The sequence below is a fragment of the Aedes albopictus genome, chromosome 3 (assembly GCF_035046485.1).
Source record: "Aedes albopictus strain Foshan chromosome 3, AalbF5, whole genome shotgun sequence".
Taxonomy (NCBI): Eukaryota; Metazoa; Arthropoda; class Insecta; order Diptera; family Culicidae; genus Aedes; species Aedes albopictus.
In genome coordinates, this window is record NC_085138.1 from 225,926,267 (window position 1) to 225,940,831 (window position 14,565).

Consider the following 14,565-nt stretch of genomic DNA (forward strand, 5'->3'; position numbering starts at 1 on the left):
TGGACGTGGCTGCGCCTCTGTGCAGTACAATTATCAAATAATATTCAGTTTCTATGCTTTCTGTACGGGTGTGGCATTGATTGGTTCACGGGCTGTTGTCCTAAATTTCAGGATCGTGTTGTTCAATAGATAATTGGTCGAACGGAATGGCCTAAACAAAACAATCCAAAGTGAAAAACTAATCAAGAAAAGTGAGAGAAATTAAGGCTTTACATGCCAAAATAATGGGATACTAGGGAAACGCAACCCATCTTAGGCAAAGTGCATCTATTTTCATCTATCGAAAACGAAGGATTGATGCATTGTTTGGTTTGTTTCATATTCTTATTTGGAGTAGGCATGAGTGAAAATAACTAAAAGAACTGACGATTTACCTAATCGCCCTGTTTCTGAATAGAATGAATTTGGGAGCGTTAGGTTACTTTTGAAATATGTCTTCCAATAATTGTTATTTCTGGAACTCGATTTGAATAGGTCGTATGTGCTTTTGTCGATATAAATTTCGATCAGTTTATTTTAGTTATTGTAGCAATATGGCAGATATTTGGCAAACTTTTAATGATGGAACAGGAAGCCTGTTTTGTGAGGATTCTGCTGAATGTATCAACTTTGCTCAATTTCAACGGTTTTCGCTATAATAAGCGAATCCAACTGATCCTATTTTGAATCGACAAAAGCACATACGACCTATTCAAATCGAACTCCAGATGTGTCCCCCTATTTTCTGGCAACCGTCAACCTCCTGTCCACAGCAAATGAAAGCTTGACAAATGAAGAAAACCACTACAAGGACAATTATCTGCCCAGGATTAAAATCGTAAATTTATATTTCTCTTAATTAAAAATAATGAAATCTTATCTTGACATCCATTCATAACGGGCAAGTTTTATATCACTCGCGAGCAACACGACACTGTGGTACTGGTGGTGGTGGTACAAAAAGGGCGTGTACAAGTCAACACCACTACTGGATGGCGGAGGTCCAGGCCGCACGGATAAACAGGATCCAGTAGTGCACTCGACAGGAGCTGCTGCTGGCTGAGCTGAGCTGTTGAGCTGGTGCAAAGTTGAAATTTAAGAAGCTAATAACGACTACCGCCACCCGTGTGCTCTGCAGACATCATTAAGAAAGCGAAAAGTCCAACTTCAGACTGAAAAGAGCCTCGCGCCCGTCAAGAAGAGGGCAGAAAGTGGAAAACTAGTCGTGTGCTGGATTTGTGCTGATAAATGATACTGCTCATTGGATTGCAGTTAAAAGGTGATATTAAAAACCTGGGAGAAAACATTTTTTATTTCCTGTTTTGTTTCAGCACACTCATACTTATCTTGGTCTTAGCTTTGTGATGAAACGGTTTTGATGCAGTATTGAAAAGCCGTGGGTAATCTGTAGGTTACACTAGTTTACAGCATTTTTGAACTCGGTAAGCTGATGATCATTTTTGGTGTAGAATCATGCCCTGAGTTCGAAAACGCAAAAGAAAAAAATTACAGTAGAGCGGAAATTTTTTCGACTTTCCATACAAGGTTGATGATTTAAAATCGATTTTTGTTCTATTTTTAAGCAAAGTCGCTCACTTCAAACATCTCAATCTCCGTAATCAATGCTCCGATTGAGCTGAAATTTTTACTGTAACTCGCCTACATATGATATGTCAAATAAACGTCGATAAAGAATTTTTAAGTTGGTTTTTTCTTATTGAAAAAAATACATTTCTTCAAAAAATTTTGGAAATTTTGCTAAAATTTGAAAAGATCGTCCCTAAAACTCGCCAATATCTTGAGTTTCATCAATCTGATGCAAAACCTGTATTCAGATGATCGAATGGTATTGTATTCAGCTTTTAATTTATGGAAAAAGATTAAAAATTGGTTGAACAAAACGCAATATATTTGAATTTTAGTAAATTGCATATTTTGAAAAGTTGCAAAACTCGATATTAAGCTAAAACTCAAAAACGGTTCTACTTAAAATTTTTTGAAGGTCAGTTTCGAAATCAGCACTAAATTGTGCTTCAAAAATTTTGGTCGTTGACAGAAGTTCACGACTTTCGTTTTATTTTGTAAACTTGTGTTATTAACAAAATGTTAGTAATACTTTTCCAATTTGTGTTGAAATATGCAGTAAAGTGAAACAAGTATCCGTTATAAAAAAAACTAAAAAAATACTATTTGGGAAGTGAAAGATGCTTTGGTGATGTTGGCTGAAAAACAACCAACTTCACCAATCTCCACTTCAAAGTCTACATTTCTATGAGATAAATTGTTTTCAAATGCAATCCTTGGCATAATCTGTAAAACTCTCAGTGGAGCTGCAGCGTTTTAATCTGCGGGAATAAGAAACAACTTTTGCGTTTCATCCCTTTAGGTGATGCAAAGAAAAAAAAAGCATGGTTAGGGACCTACAACAGTGCATGCTGCGTTTCTCCCATCCATAACCGAAGACAGCTCACCGCACTTTGACAGAGTTTCACTAAATGATAAATGTCTCTGACTTTGAATCTTCTTTCCCCGACCCCAGCGGCACACCATTTTCCGCACGTTTCACGGAAAAATAACACCGAAAGGAAACTTTTAATCCGGTTATACCGGGCAACCCTTTCGTTTATCTAGGAAGCTGAGCGTTTCACCAGAGATAGCGCCCCGATCAAGCAAAGTGACAAAAACAAGCAACTAAAAAGTGAGGGAAAAAATCGCAAGCGTCGAAAAGACTTATTGTGCTAGTTGGTTATCCTACACAGACAACTACCGACCGGTCGGTAAACCATCGGTGTCATTAGGGATTTGGATGATTCATTTTAAGTTTAGTTTTTCCTTGCTTTCGTCTCATTCATTTACTATCTCCGATTGTGTCAGTTGTGTCGTTTTTCATTTGGCTTTCAACAGAGAAGTGGTGGTATCACAGAACAGTAGGTACTGTTACTTTTTTCTTCGAGTTCGGGGAGATTGATGGTGGCGGAGTGTGAAGGATGTTATCACCTTGTTGGTGGTTGATTACATCTGTCTAGGTATATCGGAAAGGTCAGTGAGAATTATTGATTGCCCCACCTATTTGCTGGATAACGTCTATATTTGCATAAAAGTGAAGCTCTGAGATATCTTATTATCTACCTCCATTCTATTTATAGGGTAGTTGCTTAAACCCTTTGAAATAGTTTTTTTTTTTATCAAGCGTTAATGTAGACAGAGTTTTTTGTACGTATTTTTGTGGTTTCGGTGCTCAACAGCATAGAAAGAGTAGACTATGATGCAGAATATTTTTTATGAATACCCTAGGTCATCCAAACTGTTCTTGGGTTTAGATCATAAAGTCTACGCAGGTAATGGTAACTTCTTTCATTATACAAAGCTACGATTTGGAATCTTACATGTCCAGTAAATCTTCTGAATGTTCAAGAGGCATCTACAGTTTGGATGGATGGATTATGATGTTAAAAATCTAGCATTTATAGCAATCGACGTTTCTATTTTGGCTTTACAGAATCATTTTGTAAAATCTATTATACTTACTAGAGCTCACAGAATACAGTCAGAGACTATGGCCTAGTTTCAAGATATTCAGAATCGTACACATTGTCCTGTAATATGGACAACATGCAACGTGTAGTACATACATACATTTATTTGTTCAACATCATTAGGACAAGACATAATCAACAATAGTACGCCACAATACTGGCTGCCGTTCTCCATCCTCGGTCGCGCCCAATGCTCGCCAGGTCACGCTCCACCTGGTCCGCCCATCGTGCTCTCTGCGCTCCACGCCTTCTTGTGCCAACCGGATCAGTTGCAAACACCAGCTTTGCAGGGTTGTTTTCCGGCATTCTTGCAACATGCCCTGCCCACCGTATCCTTCCAGCTTTGGCCACCTTCTGGATGCTGGGTTCGCCGTAAAGTGCAGCGAGCTCGTGGTTCATTCTTCTCCGCCACACACCGTTCTCCTGCACACCGCCGAAGATCGTCCTTAGCACGCGTCGCTCGAAAACTCCGAGTGCTTGCAGGTGCCCATAGAGGATTACCGGTCTTATTAGCGTTTTATACATGGTGCATTTGGTGCGTGGGTGAATCTTTTTCTCACGTTGTTGTCAGCCGTCAGTAAGGATCCGAGGTAGACGAATTCCTCCACCACCTCGAAAGTATCCCCGTCTATCGTAACATTACTACCCAGACGGATCCGGCCGTGTTCGGTTCCGCCTACCAGCATGTACTTTGTTTTTTAGGCATTCACCACCAGTCCGACCTTTGCTGCTTCGCGATTCAGGCGGGTGTACAGCTCTGCCACCGTTCCAAATGTTCTAGCGATAATGTCCATGTCGTCCGCAAAACACACAAATTGACCGGATTTTGTGAAAATCGTTCCCCGGCTATTGAGCCCGGCTCGTCGCATCACACCTTTCAGAGCGATGTTGAAGAGTAGACATGAGAGTCCGTCACCTTGTCGCAGTCCCCGGCGAGATACGAATGAACTGGATAGTTCACCCGAAACCCTTACGCAGTTTTGCACACCGTCCATCGTTGCTTTAATCAGTCTAGTCAGCTTCCCAGGAAAGCCGTTTTAGGTCAATGATTCTCCATAGCTCTGCGCGGTCGATACTATCGTATGCCGCTTTGAAGTCGATGAACAGGTGGTGCGTTGGGACCTGGTATTCACGGCATTTCTGGAGCCTGATAACTTCCCACGAACTCATTCGTTTTAGGTGACAGACGACGAAAGATGATCTGGGATAGCACTTGTAGGCAGCATTCAAAATAGTGATCGCCCTGAAGTTTTCACATTCAAAATGGTTGCCTTTCTTGTGAATGGGACAGATTACCCCTTACTTCCACTCCTCCGGTAGCTGTTCGGTTTCCCAGATCCTGACTATCAGCCGATTCAGATAGGTAGCCAACTTTTGTGGGCCCATCTTGATGAGTTCTGCTGCGATACCATCCTTACCAGCTGCTTTGTTGGTTTTGAGCTGGTGAATGGCATCCTTAACTTCCCTCAGCGTGGGAGTTGGTTCATTTCCATCCTCCGCTGCACTGGCGTCGTCGTTTTCTCCGTTGCCGTGGTCATCCGTACCTTCGTTCTCCACGCCGTTCAGGTGCTGATCGAAGTGCTGCTTCCACCTTTCGATCACCTCACGTCCGTCCGTCAAGAGGCCTCCGTCTTTATCCCTGCATATTTCGGCTCGCGGCACGAAGCCGTTGCGGGATGCGTTGAGCTTCTGATAGAACTTCCGTGTTTCTTGGGAACGGCACTGCAGTTCCATTTCTTCACACTCCGCTTCTTCCAGGCGGCGCTTTTTATCCCGAAAGAGGTGGGTCTGCTGTTTCCGCTTCTATTTATAGCGTTCCACGTTCTGTTGAGTCCTTTGCTGCAGCATTACCGCCCTCGCTGCGTTCTTCTCCTCCAAAACCGTTCTGCACTCTTCGTCGAAACATTCGTTCCGTCGATTCCGTTCCACGTACCCGATGGTGCTCTCTGCTGCGTCGTTGATGGCTGCTTTCACTAAACTCCAGCAGTCCTCTATAGGGGCCTCATCGAGCTCGCCCTCGTCTGGCAACGCGGCTTCTTGATTCTGCGCGTATGCTGAGGCGACATCCGATTGCTTCAGTGGCTCTAGGTTGTACCGTGGCGGTCGCCGGTACCGTACATTGTTGATGACGGAGAGTTATTGCGCAGTTTGACCATCACCAGATAGTGGTCGGAGTCGATGTTGGCGCCACGATAGGTCCTGACGTCGATTATGTCGGAGAAGTGCCGTCCGTCAATCAGAACGTGGTCGATTTGAGATTCCGTCTGCTGTGGTGATCTCCAGGTGTAACGATAAGGGAGGCTGTGTTGGAAAAGGTGCTACGAATGGCTATATTTTTGGAGGCGGCGAAATCAATGAGTCGTAGGCCGTTTTCTTTCGTTTGCTGGTGGGCGCTGAACTTTCCAATCGTCGGTCTAAATTCCTCCTCCTGGCCTCTCTGAGCGTTCAAATCTCCTATGATGATCTTGACGTCGTGGCTTGGGCAGCGATCGTACTCGCGTTCGAGCTGCGCGTAAAATGTGTCCTTGTCATCATCAGTGCTTCCGGAGTGTGGGCTGTGCACGTTTACTATGCTGAAGTTGAAGAATCGGCCCTTGATCCTCAACCAGCACATATTCATTCGTCGGTCGGCCACCAACCGATCACGCGCCTCTGCATATCACCCATCACGATGAAAGCTGTTCCCAGCTCGCGTGTGTTGCCGCAGCTCTGGTAGATAATATGATTACCTCTACACGTTCGCACCTTGGATCCTGTCCAACACACCTCCTGCAGCGCTACGATGCCGAACCCGCGGTCCTTCAGTGGATCGATGAGTATGCGGGTGCTCCCAATAAAGTTGAGAGATCGGCTGTTCCACGTACCGAGTTACCAATCGGAAGTCCTTTTTGTTCGCTGGGGTCGTTGCCGTTGGTCTCGGTTCGTATTATTCAGTTGCTGATTTTCCGCTACAATGGTTTTTACGGCTGGCTCGTAGGGCCTGACACCAACCCCCTACTTTCCGGAGGACCATAGTGCACAGTTGAGCTTAGAGTCCTTCCCTGGCACTCGGACGTAGATCAGCCGCCCCTAACATGGGGATCAGACGCTGTTGTGAGCCGCTCCTCCTGGAGAACAGACGCTCAGGTTTGCCGAAGCAAACCTTCCCTTTCCTGTCAGCCTACGACCAAAGTTCCCACCGGGGTTGGTTACCCGATCTTCCCTAAGGTTGCTCATAGTTTCCGGCCGATACCGCGTGGAGGTAGGGATAGGTGTTGCTGGGCAGAGGCTAGTGGATCACAATGGGATCTGAATTGTGCAGCATACCCAGCCTTTACCGTGCTATGCAACGTGTAGTCTACAGCCGTTATATATATATATATATATATATATATATATATATATATATATTTTGCTGTTTTGAGTTACACTACATTACCAACCGTAGTGATTGTATCTATTTCATTTATGTAGTGTAAATAACAATTATAATAAAAGAGAAACAACAATTGTTCACCACAACACTCGGTCCGTGGCTGAAGCCCTTATCCTCGGTCGCGTCTCACATTTGGCTTTAAATTTGTGCGGCGACTAGCAGTGAAGCTTGCGGTGCTCGACGTGCAAAAAGTAGCGAACCCATTGCAGGTGTTCCTGGGAACCGGATGTCGGACCATGGTTCACGAGAGATGGGTGGAGGAGTGCGTTTTGAAAATCCTCAAACATGATTTATTTCAGTTTTCACCGATAGAATATTTTGAACCTAGGCTTTTCTGATAGGTAAAATCACAAGCTGAATTCCTCTGAAGGAAAATTTTAGGTTCATTTAAGTTCGATAATATGTCGATTCCTGGTACACCTGCAGCGTAAAGGAAGAGAGAATGAAAACAAAGGCGGGGATACGTGAAACGAAGAAAACATTGACCAAGCAGTTTTGAATCGAAGTTAGAAGTAGGAGCAAATTAATTTTTGTTGAATTTGAAAGGTTTCTCGTAAAATCTAATTATATTTCAAGTATTGTTCTAAATACAAAGTTGAATTGAGGCGATTCCGTCTAGATTTGAAATATGTTGTGCATGCAAATGCCTAGATGCTTAACCTAATAGTACGGTAAGTGAGATTTGATACATGCAACAAAAACATTACTAAAAACTACTTATATCTAATGGAATTATACTTAACTATAGGACTATGTACAAATTTCTCAAATGAGGCACATATTGGATTTGGAACAGTGCTAATAAATTATATTATATTGTAAGTAATGAACTTGTAAATCATTACCAGTTAACCTTAATAATTCGCGTTCATACAGCCAGTAATCTCCATATCTAAAAACTATCGGGGCGTGATATGATTCTTGATGTCGAAGGCCACCAAAATTGTGAGTTAAAATTGCGTATATGAAAGTTGAGATGGGAAAAATAATCAAAATAAATTTACAGCTAAAATCTGACCATCACTAAGCCCACGGTTTTGCTGTTTAGATTTGACAGATCCCCACAATAATATAGTAGACTTCAGGTTGGTCCACTAACCGCGATTGATTATGCAACGTTACTAAGTATATCAGATGAGTTATTAGTGTAGACCTGAAGTTCTGAACTCCAAGACAGTTTGGCTGACTTGGAATATTCCTGGAATAATATCAAGATTTCAAGAGCTTCACGGGTTCAAATAGATTATGCAATACTATTATTTATGGCGAAAACACATGAAATTATTCTTATAGATTTGAATGACTTTATTACAGGACAGTTTAGACGACCCTGAATGTCCCTATGGTTAATAATAATTTCAGGCTGGTCCAGTAACCGTAGTTGATTATGCAACGTTACTCAGTATAGCAGATATGGCTGCTATTACGAGTGTAGATTTGAAACTCCAAGGTAGTTTGGCTGACCGGAATTTATCTAAATGACAATTGAGAATTCAAGAACTTCACGGATCCCAGCATATTATGCAAAGCTATTATTTATGACGAAAACACATAAAGTTATTCTTGTAGATTAAGCACTTCATTATAGGACAGTTTTAACGATCCTGAATGTCCCAAAGGTTCATAATAATATCAAGTAGACTTCAGATTTGCGCAGTAAGCGTGGTTGATTATACAACCTGAAATTCTGAACTCCAAGATAGTTTGGCTGAACTGGAATATCCCTATAGTGTCTATAAATGACATCTTAGACTTCAATAGCTTCACGGACCCATTATGCCATTATTTATGGAGAAAACAAATAAAACTATTCTTGTAGATTTGAAGGGCTTTACTACAAGACAGTTTGGAACACATTGAACATCCCAAAATTTAAAACTCTTGTTGATATTCTTGACGAAGGTTAAATGAATACATATAAACGTAACCCATATCCAAATTCAGCTTTTAGAACAACTGGTATGTCAATTAGTACGTTTCTCCAAACTTCATAATCTAGGTTGTCAGTCAAGTCTCAAATACAAATACTCCCATTTTTCCTTAATAGTGAACTCAATTTGAAAAACTTCTGTTTATTTGAATGTGTGAATCTGTTTTATTGAATGTGTGAAGTTGGGGTCATATATAACCCCTCCGACTCCAAAGGGTTAGGGGTGAATAAATTGAAAATACACAAAACTTTAATTTCGGTGTTTGAAAATTTAACAAAATAATAATAAAAAAAATCCGGTCGCTATAAAACACAATAACACAATTGCTACATGATTGAGATTTTCCCGCTATCAGATAAAAATAAATTGATCGTCGCTACACAGTAAAACTCAATTATAGTTCAATTTCCATAGGAACTCCCGTCTATAGCATTACCGCAATAACAATCAATTCAGCATATAGATATGAAGTCAAAATCCCTAGCAATCTGCCAAACCACCATTGCGGAAGATAAAGTCATCTTTTATGCTGTTACCATCCCATATCATCACTATCTTATTCTACCATCAGATGAAGCTGCCGGATTTTGCAATGAATAATACTTTTCTTTGTTGTTTTCTTTTCTTTTTCTGTTGGAACCCCCCGTTTCCCTTCCAACCCCATCGGCGAAAACAAACCAATCCAACACAACAACGCTCGCACACACATGGATGGATCGCACACACGAACAGGCTACTTTATCGCTCTGCTGCTCGCATCAATCAATGCCGAAGAAAAATGGTCCTGGTCCAAGAATGACAACGGAGGCAACAATGGTGGGAACAACTATCTCAGCAGTGGCAGCAACAGCAACAGAGACACTATCCCCGACAGGACCAACGTTCGCAGCGATGTCATCCAGTTTCAGGATGCGAAGCGACCTGCGGCGGACGACGACAGGAGGAGATATAATCCACAACAGGACGTTCGGTAAGGTTGGATACAGCACAGGGGGAAAAGGGCCAATTCAATCTCTGGACATTTTGAGATGGGTACGATTTTCTATCAGAATTTAAATTCGGATGCTATACCGGGGTTGGGTGTTGTTTTAGTTCAATTTAGAAGGATGCGATTTCAAAGTCACATTTGAATATCTATCAGGTTGGGATTTTTCTGGTCTAGAAAAAGAAAACAAGAAATTTAGGAGAACCACTCAAAAAACTGAAGAAGATTGAACAACTGATAAAGGTTGTCCAAAACTGTTGATTCTCATGAGGAATTATTGTATTGTGAGTTCACCTTGCATTTGAATCTGTCTCTGAATAATTGGTTTAATTTTCCACAGTAACAGAAATAAATGATAATTGAATGTCTTCAATCTCAATCGATTTTTAGTTTGATAAATTAAGACGAGTAGCGGAAAAGCATGCTGCGGGGTTGCTTTTTTAACAAGTTGTGGTAGGAGAACCTTGATGAAATCCGAAATCTGCAGGAATAAGGACGGCCCAAGGAACCGTAATAAATGATTAACAGTTTCTTAGGATAAAGTTTGCTTAAGAATTGCTTCTTCCACTCTTAAACAGCTAAAATGTTTGTTGGGGGAGCCTCCTGACGAACAAACGTGAGGTGATTGAAAGGTGGAAGCAGCACTTCGACGAGCACCTGAATGGTGAAGAGAATGTACGCACGGGGGAGCAAGGCAGCGGAAAAAATGACTATTTTGGTGCAACAGAGGACGGGAACGAACTAACTTCCACGCTGAGGGAAGGATGCCATGCACCAGCTCAAAAACAAAATAGCGGCTGGTAAGGACGGTATCGCAGCAGAAATCATAAAGATGGGTCCGGAAAAATTGGCCACCTGTCTGCACCGGTTAGTAGTCAAGATCAGGGAAACCGAAAAGCTACCGGAGGAGTTGAAGGAAGGGATAATCTGTCCCATCCACAAGAAAGGCGACAAGTTAATGTGTGAGAACATTCGAGCGATCACCATTTTGAATGCCGCCTACAAAGTGTTGATTTTGTGGGAAATTACTAAGCCAGTTTCATCGACGGCCGGTCGACAATGGACCAGATCTTCACCGTATGGCAAATTCTCCAGAAATGCCGTGAATACTAGGTCCCAACGTACCACCTGTTCATCGACTTCAAGGCGGTATACTACAGTATCGACCACACAGAACTACAGAAAATCATGGACAAGAACAGCTTTCCCGGGAAGCTTACCAGACTGATAAGAACAACGATGGACGGTGTACAGAACAGTGTGAGGATTTCGGGTGAACTATCCAGCTCATTTGAATCTCGACGGGGACTACGACAAGGTGATGGACTTTCCAGCCTACTATTTAACATCGCCCTGGAATCCCAAGCAGCACACATGTCACAAAGCAGTGTCGACAGCGCAGGTCACCCAACTATCCCAATCTACCCAGCCCGGACAACCCGCATAAGGACTGTTCATTTTATAAAGAGGACTCCTTATTTGTGTGATATCTTTTTTATTTTTCAATAAAATCATTATCGGTTTTTTGCATAAATTTCCATAGCTATTCTACAGTGTAGGAAAAATATAACATTATACAAATTGTCCTTAGTTATGGAACTGAAGCGGTTTTCGTTAAAACTCAATAAAACCCCATTTCTCAAAATTCTACACAACTTTCCACATACATAACTTTAAAATTTTCATTAACTTTTCAATGTGTTGGGATCTAATACTATTCTTCTAAAGGTAGAGTGTAATAGTTGGTCAGTAATAATGCACCAAGCATTATACAGCTTGATATAGTGAGTTGCCTTGTTATCAATGAAATTGATAAAAAATACTTATTTAAGTCCAGTGACGCAATAACACTACGGAATCAGTTCAAAATTTGTCCAGTATAGGAGAGAATCGCATTCTAAATGATACCGAAGAAAAATATGCTTTAAAGTACATTCTTCATCATAAATTTAATACTTAATGATGGCCATAATGAAAAATTGCATACTTTTTGCTCCATAAATGCAAGTATTTGATTCTAGAGAAGCTTATTATTATTTATTTTCAGCAAGGTCTGACCCTATGTGATTATATACCTTATTTGAAAATAACTACATGTTAATTTTTATTTTCGACATCATTGTTATGTTGTATTTGCAATAGAGTACATCGTTATTTAGAAGAACCTTCAAAGAACGAAGTGGTTTTATCTCCGGTAACTGCCATGAAGCACAGTAACCAAGCCAACAATGCTATCAAGAAGCGGTTTTCTGCATTTGAAATTGCATTATTAGTACTTTCGACTAGATCCATTGAAAACATTCAAAGTTTAATATTTTTATACATTTTTGTTTAATAAATAAATTTTATTCTGAAAATCGAGTCCTACTTGTAACTTTAATATCTCAACAACCATTATTCCGATTAGGTTTATATTTTGCCAGAATATGTGTCACTCAAACTGCTGCAGCATGGCACACACTTTTATGCAATTAAAAACGATACACCGATGTTTTACAGAAATTTTGTGTTTATCTTTAGTTTTTGGGAATTGAAAAATTGATCTCTCGAAACACTTTGCCACATTTCTATTGAGTTCAATAATTTTAACCCAATTTATTTATGATTATTATCTGCTAATATAATGTACTGAACAACTAACTAAGGCTGCTCAAATTTGAACAACGCGTTTTCTTTTTATAGCCTTGCAAAGTTGTCCTCTTTATAAAATGAACAGTCCTTAGCTCCGATGGGCCAAGCCTCCAACGGGATCAACTGTACCGTCTCCGACTATCGTCAGGCAACTTCCGCTCAAAGCTACGACGTGATCATTCTGACAGAAACTTGACTTAAGGACCACACTGTTTCCAGTCAAGTATTTGGATCTGACTACGAAGTACTTAGATGCGATCGGAATTCGCGCAACAGTAGGAAGACTTCTGGGGGTGGTGTATTGATAGCAATTCGTCATGGACTGAAAGCGAGGATTGTTGAAAATACTTCGTGGGACTGTTTGGAACAGGTGTGGATCGCCGTGGAACTTATCGATCGCACACTATTTCTATGCGCCGTGTATTTTCTCCTTTACTCGTTTCCATAACAGATAGTTTGGATAATGATTTCATTCATTTGCCTGAATCAGTATCATATGATTTCCGTAAAGATGACCATAAAAGTATAACGGAACTGGTGAACAGCGTCGACTGGGCTACGATACTCGATGCACCGACCTTGAGAGGGCCGCTCTCACCTTCTCGCACGTGCTGTTATATGCTATTGACAGATACGGGCCCTCCATGGCGCTCCAGGGAACTGAAATGGTTGAAGACTATCAAGAGAGCTGCCTTGCGACAATTCACTAAACTTCGAACGTTCTCCCTGAAGTACCACTACCAAAGGCTCAACCACGAGTATAAGCGAGCGAGTCGACAATGCTTTTCCCGATATCATCATGCAATCCAGAGGAAACTGAAACTCATTCTGATATTGGTTTGGCGGCATGTGAATCAACAACGCAAGGATGGTGTTCTCTCTTCTTCTATGAAGTGGAACGATGAAGTTGCTTCTACCACCCAGGATATTTGGCGCCTGTTCTCGAACAAGTTCGCTGGCATATTCCTGAACGAAAACTTTACGGAGGACCACATTTCTATTGCTGCTAACAACGTCCCTGCTTACGGTGTAACATTGGGCGCTTTCCTTTGGGCGCTTCACTTCCTATTTCATGTAAATCATGAGGGAGGGGCTACAAACCGACGTCATCTATACAGATCTATCTGAAACCTTCGATAAATTGAACCATGCTATCGCTATTGCAAAGCTTCAAAGACTTGGGGTGGGAGGATGTCTCCTAGATTGGTTTCGATCCTACCTTTTTGATCGCCAATTGATAGTCACCCTCGGCAAAGTGCACTCCAGGAGGCCATCCCTCAGGGAAGCCACTTAGGACCCCTAATCTTTCTGGTAAACTTCAATGACGTGAACTCAGTGCTCGAAGGACCTCGCTTAAGTTGTTTATTAGTTTTACGACGGACCAGATGTTCACCCTGCGGCAGATTCTCGATAAATTTCGAGAGTACAACTTGCAGACCCATCGTCTGTTTATTGATTTCAAGGCGGCGTACGATTCAGTGAAGAGAGTTATGGCAGATTATGATCGAACATGGTTTTCCGGCGAAGCTGATGAGAATGATTCGTGTGACGCTTGACGGATCGAAATCAAGTGTACGGGTTGTGGTTGAAATTTCGTCATCGTTCGTAACATTTGACGGACTGAAGCAGGGCGATGTTCTTTCGAACTTATTGTTCAACATAGCACTGGAAGGAGCGATAAGGAGAGCTGGTGTGCACAGGAGTGGAACCATTGTCACGAAGTCGCATATGCTCTTGGGCTTCGCGGACGATATCGACATCATCGGAATCGACCGTCGGGCCGTGGAAGAGGCGTTTGTACCTTTTAAGAGGGAGACTGCGAGGATTGGACTTACGATCAACACCACAAAGACTATGTACATGATTGCTGGTGTTCAACGTCGGTCCGGCCGTGGTAGTGGTGACGAAGTGGTGCTAGGTGGGGAAAAGTTTGAAGTTGTGGATGAATTTGTTTATCTTGGTACTCTAGTGACGTGCGATAATATTACCCGCGAGGTGAAAAAAAAAACGGGCCTTTTTCGGTCTGCGAAACCAGCTGAGGTCCCGCTGGCTGCAAACGAAGACAAAACTCACGTTGTACAAGTCTCT

General features: G+C 41.8%; 2 protein-coding genes across 4 annotated transcripts in view; one reads left to right on the forward strand and one right to left on the reverse strand.

Moving 5' to 3' along the window:
• Positions 1-14,565, reverse strand: part of LOC109397776 (uncharacterized) — a 344,947-nt gene that overhangs the window by 241,199 nt on the left and 89,183 nt on the right. The gene's annotated exons all lie outside the window — the stretch shown is intronic.
• The window catches only part of LOC109397777 (spidroin-2-like), a 105,261-nt gene that overhangs the window by 81,808 nt on the left and 8,888 nt on the right, over positions 1-14,565 (forward strand). For both annotated transcript variants that reach the window (XM_062859223.1, XM_062859224.1), the window contains exon 3: positions 9,594-9,831. In XM_062859223.1, coding sequence (XP_062715207.1) covers positions 9,594-9,831 — 238 coding nt within the window. The remainder of the gene's footprint in view (positions 1-9,593; positions 9,832-14,565) is intronic.